The following is an 11115-nucleotide window of genomic DNA, read 5'->3' as shown; positions in this document are numbered from 1 at the left end:
TGATATATATGGATTTGAAATATTTCAAATTCATCAATCCAAATACAACTCTACACTTTAATCTCTATGACTCTTAATGGGCACCATTGGGCGTTTTTGTTCAGTATCGTAACCGACCTGAGCTGGTCTTAATTTTTCAAAAATTCTTGTATTCAATTTGGTGCCCATTTTTTTGGTTTCCCGATTCGACTTTTCTAAAAATCATGGTACCCGAGTTAATAATTAAATAGGCCAAATCTTTTAAAAAATTTCTTTAACATGGGACCTTACTTGCAAACTCCAAATACCATTCACCAGTAAAATCGAGGAAACTATTTTTTTGGGTTGTTTCTCTGCCTGAAATTTTGGGTATCTGACTCTATCCGAATTTTTCGAGTAGCGAAAGTCGGTAGTTAATTTTATTTTTTTCCCACATTTGGATAGTGAAAAACTACCCCGTTTTAGGTATTTGACCGGAAAAAAATCCTAAGCCGAGAAACCCGGCCAAATCTTTCATTTGATATAATGATTAAACAATAAAATTCCCCAAGATGGTGACCAAACGAAGAATTCTTTAATGCATAAATAAACAGAAAATGTGAATCTAAAAGTTCTGAGAGATCATCTACAATTCTTCACACAATCCCATGTAAGAGAGAAGTTAAAGAGGCGCATGTTGTTAATATATTTAATGGTATTTAAACGTTTTAAAATGCATATTTAAACGTTTTAAAATGGTTTCTATCACCACAAGAGACAAAGAATGCAATTGGTAACATAGGACAGTGGGGACCAAACGAAAAATCAAGAATAGATTGGAGGAGTAAAGTAGAAAGAACCCTTTAAATAATTTTGTCTGGCGTTAGCCTCATGGCCACCGATGAAGTGACAACGACAAGTCTCTCCTTCATGGCCAGTTCTCTTGAAATACAAAACAGATCTACCACTTTTAATTAAATAACTTAAAGGCAATCTAAGGCTAAGCCACGATTACATTTTAGATTCTGAACATTTTTAGGCACAGTCTCGTGCAAACATTATACATTAATTGATTATAATTTATAAAAAAAAATTAAATATATAAATCATAATGTTATCCACACACACACATTTTTCATTCATATATTATACATTTTGCATCACCAAAAACTAAGGTTAGGAGACAAAATGTATTTACTCCCAATACATTGAAACACTTGAACATAAACTAAAGGCAGCGTACTATGTCAAGCCCTAGGGGCACACATGCACATGACATGAGATTAAACTACGGGAAATTGGCCTCCAGCCGTCGTTTTTTTCTGTGTTCAGTCCCTGGGTACTTTTTTAGTACCACATTTCCACATGAAGTGTACCACATTTCCACATGAAATGTACCACAATTTGTATGACATATTACCACAATTTTGTGGGTAAGGAGTAAACCCAAAGAAATGTTTTGATCGAGGATTTTTCACCAACTTCCCCATTAAACTATATTCATTTACTAAGCTAATCGAGAATTCGAAAATAATTATTTTCTAAACCAAACACGTGGATCCCTTATTTTATATATCCTCGAAACATTTGTGGAAATACATTCATTGTACATATTATTAATTGAAATGCCAAAAAATACGAGATTCGAACAACATGCATTAAAAAAGGATCGGGTTAAAGAATCAGACATGCATAAACCAAAGTGTTCTGCATCAGTGAAAAGAAACTACCTAAAATGGTACTCAGATAACAATCAGTACCTGGTAAAATACAGTACAGTTATAGTTTTGTATCGACAAAGCAATATAGAAGTCAAAAATTCATTTGATAGAGTAACTCTTTTTTCTTTTTTTTTACATAGTAGTAGTCCTCGACTTACTTTCTTCTATAAGCGTGGAAGGAATATCGGCAAAAAAAAGATTTTAAACACGAGAAAGATCTCAAACAGATTGAAGCATGTTTTACTTCGGGTTTCGAGAATGAGAAAAAATGGATAACAAACTCATCAAGAAGTATGATCGCCTCCTTCGACGGGCATGATACCACTAGGCACCAACCGATTTGTACACAAGCGAATTGTTTCAGTGTCAACTATGATGAACAAGAAGGTGATCGTTCAACCTTGATTATCCTTGTATTGTAAGATCCGCAAAAGCCACACTTGTGATACAGCCAATGAAAGGGCGCTAATCCCTTTCTGTCGCAGTCGTTGCATAATATATCCTGCAACATGGATATCGATTTACTTGATTGTTTATCAAGACAATGGTTGATAAATAAAGAGTTCTTTAGGTAAAGCTCGATGCTCACTTGACATCGATCCCTGTATTCTTCTGGGAGGACCTCAGAAGCCATTAAAGCATCAAGCATGCCAAAATAGACCTGCATAGATGAAACAGCTCTCACTCTGTTGAACAATTCTTTAAGTACCTCAGCAAATATCATGAACCAGAACCAACGGTGAATGATAACATTAACTTAATTGTGAGTTCGTTTCATCAAAAATTAGGGTTATAAACGAATCGCATTGAACCAAATATGAAGAAAATTTTAAGTCTCGACATAGATATGTTCGAGCTCGTGTTAGAATAGTTTAAAATTTCACTCGAATTCGGCTCGAAAAATTTGAACATTTTTGCGAACTATTTGAACCGTTGCTCAAAAATAAAACTCAAAAAGCTCGGCATATAATTATTTAATAAATAATTATTTATGTTAATAATTACTAATATTAAGTTAGCGAACAGCTCAAGAAATATTATGAACTTTCGAATAAAATAATTTGAGCTCGAGTTTGGCTAAAAAAAGTTCAAACATGTTCGATTTCGACTCGAATTCGATAATTTTGAATACGAATCAAATATCTTTCGAGTTGACTCGAAAAAATCGACCCGTTTTACACTCTTAACCCAAAGTAAATGCGTAAATAAAGGTTGGTTTACACTCTTAACCCGAAGTAAATGCGTAAATAAAGGTCATCTCAGAGAGAGAGAGTTGAAACGGGGTGCAAAAAGAAAAGATGAAAACATGGAGCATAAAATGAGATGGCTCAATACTTATAAGCCTTTCTCACAAGAGCGATGTTTTTCTTTAGTCATATGAAATGGAAGAGACAATCAACATGACTCGTGATACTTGAGGATGAATAAGCCACTGGCTCTCGACTAAATTAATGATATCAAATTAGTAAACCTATAATCTATGAGGTTACTTACGACTTTCTATTCATCAAAACCTTCGAGTACAATTCCTGCCGACCCCAAACAAACTGGTTTCCACTCTCACCTTCCAACCCCACCCCCTCAGCAAAAAAGCCAAAATAATGAAGGTCGAACATCTAAATGTTTGCACCAGTATGCGGTTAAATAAAAATGATCACCACCAATTCAAACTCACATCTACATCAAGATCAAAGTTTGAGGAATCAATACGCATGCAACAATTAACATGCATCGTCTCAGAAAAACTACTCGCCAGAGACAACATTCAAAACGACATGATTGTCGGACAGTATCCACTCATACTACCACCCTACAACGAATCAATTGAAGAAATAACTCATTCTTACCAACATGTCTCCCATAGACTTGCTGCAGATGGGACAGATGTAATGTGTACAAGCATATGCCTGGAATGTGAGTACAGGTGAGAGTGTTACCATAATGGTATACAAATGCCAAGAATGAACCCAAGGGAAGCAAGTAAAGAAGATTAGGCAAGACCTGGAAACAAGCAGAATGCATATAATGACCACAGGGAAGAGCCCTCACTGTCGCGCTGGACGTGAACAAAAAATCACAGCATATGGGACAGTTAGTTTCGAGACTTTTCTCCCAACACTTGTGGTCCAATACCTTCATGCCAAGGCAACAATTACAGGTCATGCAATGAAAGAAGTCTATACCAAGTCCTTTACCAACGCGGCATAAATTGCACGAAGGACAATGATACACATCCCTGCAAAAAGAATGAAATTAATAATAACTGTTTAAATCTAAAACATTAGCATCATACTGCCATTAACTATTTCAATGTCATACTGAATTTCTATAGTACACATATTCATATTTGTATGATCATGTACGGACAAATAAAGACAAAAAAGCAGGTTTTGGACAAAACAAGTATTAATGAAAGCTCCTAACATTCTAAAGCCAAGATATCCTGAGATAATTAAGCGAGAACTCAATCTACTATATTCGGGACCCCCCTTTCTCAATAGCAGCATCGTTAAAAGAATTTTAGCTACCCATGATAAAGCCATGACATACTTCCATATGAAAGAACCTAAACATCGATACTACACCACAAGTAGAAATAGGATTCTTATAAAAGTTAACCTTTCATCATCAAAGAACCTGCAGCTACTGCAGTAGTACTTTGCCATGGATAGCCCATGACAAGATGGCGTTGTACAGATTGGTCCAACTGGCTGAATTGTTAAACAATTCATACACATCATTTCAGATGTGGCCTTCCTGAAAGATAACAATACATCAATCTATGTTCAGGAACAAAAATATATTTTGCTCATTATTTAACCAATTTCCAAGAGTTACCTATCCATTGAATGGTCACTGACTTTGTCATGGCAAAATCTGCACGCAAATAACTTTCCACAGCAAGCAGCACGAAGCTTGCAGTTTCTTTTGTAATGCTCACACCCGAAAATATGTTTATCTGGATCACGAAATGACGGTGAACATCCAAGAGAGTCATCATTATCTTCAGCTTCACTACTTCTTGATTGCGAATTTTTTTGCTGTGATGCGATCCATCGACTAAAAAAGGTTGTTGTGATTGGAGTAAGTAACACATGCTATCGTACCAAGAAAACAAAACAGAAGTCAAAAGTGCAAGAAACCAAAACCTGGTCAGTAAATTTTGAATAAGATAGTCTTTTCTTCTTGGATCAAGAGATGAATCCCGAGAGACTTTCCTGATCTCTGATTCGAGCTCATTTTGATTCATCCGGAATATATCTTTCCACCCAGGCTTAAAATTATAATCACTGTGGTCCATGGATTCATGCATCTCATATTCTGAGACACGAAATTCAAGCTTGTGAGGTAAAATCATTGCTAGCGGTTGAAATGTGCATCTCACTAGCACAAACAAAATTGTAAACCAAGAATGAAAGTGCACATGAGTGGACTGATAAATGCAGCACAATTACCTTTCGAGTTACTTATCTCCGATGTGGATAACTGTGAAGATGCAGCTGGAGTCCCTTCCCACCATTCATTAAGCCACTCACTAAACATAGTGTTTTTGGTCGCATGCCTCAATGTATCCATCATCCTATTTTGTTCCTCATGAGTAAGAGCAGATGTTACCCATGGCAACATTGACTGAAGCACTTCTGCACCTGTTGTGCCAATTATCCGCCCAACAAGTTTGTCCTGCTCCTCCACAGAAAAATGCTTGTCAAATAACGGCCAAAGCTCAACCTCTTCACGTATAACATGATGGTCTAAAGTGACTCTAATGGATTTGCACATGCCTTGAATCTTTGTTGCCAGATCATTATATTTTCTCAAGGTATCAGCTAGAGAAGAAGAATCGGAGAATCTCTCGCACAAATCATCAGCCAAATTTTTAGCATTTAAAAGGTCATGAAGTTGAGAAAGCTCATCTAGCGCAGATGAAATATCCTCGAACAATTCTTCTTCCTGCTTGTGGTCTAGCGTGTACGAGTGGCTAACATTATGTAGTGTTTCTCTTGACTCCAAGGCAGGGAACACAATATCATCCTCTGCATTACTATGAGCTCTGTATAAACCCCATAAAAGACGAAATCTACCACTAAATTGCCTAAGATAAGTTTCATCGCAGTTGCTAAGTTTCCCAGATTCTATATCCAGAAATTCCAAATCTTTTCGAATGGCCTTGTGGAATTTAAAAATGTTATCAATAGGTCTTGTTGTAAGCCCACCTTCAGAGGAACTAGTTTCAGTTTCCCAGTTAAAAAGACTGGAGTTGAGAGAAGGAGCACTAGGACCCATAGATAAAGAGCGCATAGACTTTGCTGAGGCAAGGGAATTCATTCCTAGACTATTGTTATCGACGCCAAGACCAGGAACGCAACAAGACTGGTTAGCAAGAGAAACCTTTTGGGATCTTGTTCCTGAAAGATTACAACCATTACTTTCTAGCAGAAAATTTACATTTTCAGGCTTTGAGGCCGTTTCACAGTTGATTGCTTGATCAAAAGGTGTGGTTTCATTACACATTCTTGAAAAAGCACACTGGCAACAAGATTTGATTACATCCTCTTGGCTTTCTTTAAAATCCTTTGTAGAATAACAACCAGTTGCCCAAGAAGAGAGACAGATGCCTCTTGGGTAACCTTTACACGCCCAACCAGAGAACAGAGTAATCAATGCAGTATCTGATGCTGGAGCTGCAATAACAATTAGGTCAACTCTATGCATCACTTTTGATTTACACCAGTGCTCAACCAATAAAGAATTAACAAGATAGATGAGGAAGCTGACACTAAACCTGCCATGTGCATGTTGTAAAGGAAACAACGAGCTTCTTCTTCACTCAGAGATCTGATCAGCCATGGTAAGACACATTCAAGTAATCTCAGTGGCATTACACAAATACTCTGATATAATAACTCTCGCTGCCTTTCAGAGCTGAAATACTTCCGCGCAAGTGGAAGAACCTATAACATAACAAGATGAGTAGAGTACATATCCATACAAAGGACGTTTAATGTTTGCTTATTTCAGCTTGTGACTGCATCGATTTAAGTTGGAACGTTAAAAAGATCAATACATCAGGTGATACAGGAATAGCACACCAGATTTTGGATCTTTGAACATGCTTTCCTATCATTTGATACAATGAATTTCCTTGACGATGCATGATGACTGGTTAAATACAGTGTGGATCCAACAATGCAGAATATGGAAATGAACAAGGACAGGCTCATGACATGCTTCATCACTCACCTGAGTTTCCTCATTGTGAAAATGTTTCTTTATTGTCTCCATAATATGATCAGCTTGCGAGCATAGTCTGGAATAAAATTCAGCAGATGAGTTGGCTCCAGCGCTTTCAACATTTTCGATCAAGGATCTAAATTTGTCAAATTCGCTCTCTTCTTCTGCATGCTCCTGGACAAAAGATAGTTCTGCATCTAACGCAGGGAAAATAACTTTGTCCTCAGCAATGCTGCACAAAAAGTAAAAGAGCATGCAGATCAATGTTAAGCAAAATTGGCAAGCATATTAGAAGGAAGGCTAGACTACAAATTTTTTTTGATTAAGATCATTTTTTGTTCCTCCATCCAAGGTTGATAAGTCAACTGAAAGAGCCAACTCCAAAAAAGCAGAGAGAGAAAATTAGAAGCAATGATGTGATTGCTAGATCATTAAACAAAATAGCCCACTTAGAAGATTGTGACTTAGAGTAATAGAATTAAGAAATTTAGCTAATGAAAAAAAAGAACTTAAAACGAATTGCAAGCAACAAGACTGAAGATAACCTATGGAAAATGCAGACTTCAGCTATAAATTGGAGCCTTCTGTTGAAGGAAGATGGATCAGAAAAATCTCCAGTTAACTTTATACTCCTAGCTGCTTCAGCGATGTCATTCAACTCATTTTGGATAGCCTTGTGCCAGTGCAATATGTCATCTATCGGATGATAGAGAGACTCCGACAGCAGATTATATCTTTCAGAAGTGTGGGAAGATGCACAATTGCAGTGCTTATCCTTTGCCGGAGGGCCAGTTGACATAGAATGTCTATAATCTTCTTCACAGCGTTTACGCTTGCTGCTAAGCTTTACCCCATCCATCCAATTAAATATAATCTTCATAAAGAAAAAACTCGACAAGTCAGAGCAGCATTAAAAACTTTTTAAGCATATGTATCCACTCAAAGTGCCTACCTGTTGAAGCAACTTTTCATCAGGTATTATTTTGTGCAAGCACTTGCGCATATCCTGTCTCTCGTCAGGTGAAATTGATGATGAAAGCCATGGCAAAAATTCTGCCATCATATTCACAGGAATGCTACACAAAAATTGCCACACTAGTGATGCCTGCTCTTTGAATGAGAATTTTTCATTAAGCAAAGGGAAGACCTGCCCCATCACAAGAAACAAAGTAATTCCCAATTAATCAAAGTAATTTCCAATGAAACAATCTATTCCAGCATAGAATAAGAAGGGCAAACATGAAAGGCCCATGATTGATTTTAAGACGATGATAATGCGGGCAAACAACCAGCCATATAGTCTAGTCATGGTGCAGTCCAAGTAGACAGGTGTGTGTATTTGCATGATATATAATCATAAAAGATAATAAGGCCTTTAGTTCCAAAATGTTTAATTTTCCTCCTCTTATTAAGAATTGCGGCCTGCTTTTCCAGGGATAAAATGAAACTCTTTGGTAGATTTTCTATCAGAGTGTTAATTAGCAAACTAAATGTGCGGATGAAAATATTTCATCTCGAAGAAAGGCAGCAGCTGCATACATAAATTATAGAGAGATATTTTTAGAGCTTGCTGAGATTTTCTGAATAAACTTTTTTACTATGAGTATGCATAAGACTCGAAAAAATTCAGAATAAAAACCTGTTCCTCTTCCTTGGACATGTGCTGATTAATCGATGTCTGAAGGGCTCCAGTACAAGAAGCCAACTCTCTCTTGTAGCTTTCTTCATTGTCGGCTTCATTCTCAAGCAACGTGAACAACTGATCAAAAAGTACACTTTCCCCTTCATGCTCAAGGGAATAAGTTCTTGCCACATTCTTCACACGGATATCAAGTGCAGGAAAGATAACCTGCCACCACCCATTCGAATGAACATTTTATAGTTAATATGGTGCATGCCTCATAGCTAGGCACACAACTTCTCAAAGAGAGACGCGCTAACATGCCAACCACTGGTTTTTACATAAAATATAGACCAATGATAAAAACAAATATTAATTTATTTTTAAGCAAAAACGAATTACTAACACGTTGAAAACACTTTGCTTTCAAAAATTTGGTATTTGAGGTGTGGCTGATGATTGTCTCAGCCTATATCTTCACCCACGGGTGTTTCATTACACATGTTGTGGCAAACATTACACAAAGGGATGCAAATGAGATTCCTGCTAACTCATAACATTTTTCTTAATACTAGGAAAACTAAGAGAGCTATAACCATTCATGCTGACCTATGTTATTATGCTTATTACTAAGAAAATAAGAATAGGATGATATTCAGCGTGGCCAGTGTACAATGATTATATTTTAAAATCCATTCTTATGATCTCGCCCAACTTACAGATAAGATGCTTGTGGTATTTCAAAGAAGATAACAAATAGAGAGGAAAATATTTATTTTAATGTAAACTTGATAAGCAGAAAGTCTAGAGGATGACATGAACCTATGCCTGAATATGAACTGCAAAATAACCATAGTAGACAAAAAATACACCAACTAGTATAAAGTTTTTCAACCTTAACAGATGGACCGGTTACAAAATATAAGCAAAAGTGCAAAACAATGCCTTTAAAAATAGTTTGTTAAGAAATTGGTGACTTAGTCACTCAGCATTTGTTTGACCAACACTTGATTCCTACCTGTTCATTAGAAATGAAACATTTTGATAATTGATATTTTCTTTTGTTCGTTATGAAATTTTTGGCAATCTTCAACTAATTACCAATTCTTCAAGGCCCTAAAAGCTATAACATTCAAGTTCAGAAGCAAAGAAACAAAAATTACTTCGTCAGCTTCACAGTAATCAAAACTCATAGAAGTTCAATAACCCCTACTAATTGAAGTAGAATCTTTATACCAAATCATCCCGAAGAATAATCAAAATGATGATAGAATAGCAGATAGACTAAGATATTTGAAAAATTAATGTATGCATGAAACATTATCTTGACATATGCAATCAGTAATTTTTTATAAACAGGAGATACTCCGATTGGTAATTCATGGACGTGAGACAGTGACAAACATATTGTCCAACATGGAAGTGGCTTAATGCATACATTCATAAAAACTTTCGATAAAAAAAATGATTTCCCATATGTTTTTTTTATAACAGCCGTGCTTCTCGAAATAAAGTGCGCAATAAAGGACCGCGACAAAATGAGACTCGTACAGATTGAATTTCCTATTTTCAGTTTTAACAAGGAAATATTTATTGTAATTCAAACATGCATTGAACTTCTGTAATAATTTAGCTTTCCAACTCATAGATCCTACAGATGGTGTTATCGATTAGTACCAATTGGTGTACCAAACATCAAGTTATTGATTCAAATATCTCCAATTCATCAACTTCTTCTTCTAGAAATATAGTAACGTAGCATCAATAATCAATCAAAACAATACCTACACTCCAACGCTAAAATTATCTTCAATAATGCTTAGAATTCTTCAAGTTGGTCTTACCGAACATTCTACAAACACAGCTCAGTCGAGCACGACAACCAGCTAACACCATCCATCCAACTCAACAAACTCAGCTAACTGAAGCACGATAAATCACAAACACCAACCAATTCTAGCACAAAAGACAAATAACAATGATAACAACAGGCACAAACCTCGTCTTCCGCATTGCAATGGTGCTTGTAAATCGACCTCAGGAAATGACACTTCTCAACGAGCTGCCTGATGTCTCCGCCGTTCCTATTCGTCGCCAGGGCCATCGCAGCTCGGTGCAAGCCATCGAGCTCCATCCGAATCGCTTTGTGGAAGAACAGGAAAATCCGAATCGGCGACGAAGCTTCCAGCTCCGCCGAGGAGTTCCCGTTCTGTTCCACCGGAGCCGGAGCCGGAGCCGACGCCTGCGCCACTGCCATCACGGAGACGCTACCGTTTTGAATCCCAGGCGCGGCCATGTATTTATACCATACAATCACCACAGAGAAGCGTGGGAATTTCTCTCTCTCTCTCTCTTTGGGAATTTTGGAGGTGAAATGGCGATGGGATAAATGGGGTGCAATTTATAGTTGGACACGTGGCGGGTGTAACTCGAGGCCGATGACGTGGCGAAAATGTCCACGTCATCGGATTGATATGGCCTTCGTCGAGTGTGCGTGGCGCGTGAGGGGAGAGGGGAAATCCGTGGGTGGTGTGTGAGAATTAGGTGTGAGAATCATAATTATGTGATGTATATGTTTTTTTT

The 11115-nt window shown here is 37.1% G+C and overlaps 1 protein-coding gene across 1 annotated transcript; it reads right to left on the bottom strand.

Moving 5' to 3' along the window:
- Positions 1-1722: 1722 nt before the first annotated feature.
- On the bottom strand, positions 1723-10907 carry LOC140964243 (zinc finger protein BRUTUS-like). The gene is made up of 14 exons (XM_073423859.1): positions 10532-10907; positions 8551-8760; positions 7864-8058; positions 7457-7785; positions 6921-7143; positions 6463-6631; positions 5135-6361; positions 4829-5000; positions 4518-4739; positions 4299-4436; positions 3681-3915; positions 3527-3586; positions 2269-2340; positions 1723-2181 (listed from the first exon to the last, which is right to left on the bottom strand). The coding sequence occupies exons 1-14, from the start codon at positions 10826-10828 to the stop codon at positions 2050-2052; spliced, it is 3681 nt and encodes a 1226-aa protein (XP_073279960.1). The 5' UTR covers positions 10829-10907; the 3' UTR covers positions 1723-2049.
- Positions 10908-11115: the final 208 nt, after the last annotated feature.

Source organism: Primulina huaijiensis, chromosome 18, assembly GCF_012295235.1.
Source record: "Primulina huaijiensis isolate GDHJ02 chromosome 18, ASM1229523v2, whole genome shotgun sequence".
NCBI lineage: Eukaryota > Viridiplantae > Streptophyta > Magnoliopsida > Lamiales > Gesneriaceae > Primulina > Primulina huaijiensis.
The sequence above is the reverse complement of the archived record's forward strand: the minus strand, read 5'-3'. Positions and strand labels throughout refer to the sequence as shown.

Excerpts from the sequence above, each read along its gene's own strand:
- LOC140964243 (XM_073423859.1), bottom strand. The coding sequence starts at position 10,828 with ATGGCCGCGCCTGGGATTCAAAACGGTAGCGTCTCCGTGATGGCAGTG. Across the intron at positions 7,786-7,863 it reads ATGAAAAGTTGCTTCAACAG|ATTATATTTAATTGGATGGA; the intron begins GTAGGCACTTTG and ends TTCTTTATGAAG. Across the intron at positions 4,437-4,517 it reads AGTGACCATTCAATGGATAG|GAAGGCCACATCTGAAATGA; the intron begins GTAACTCTTGGA and ends GTTATCTTTCAG.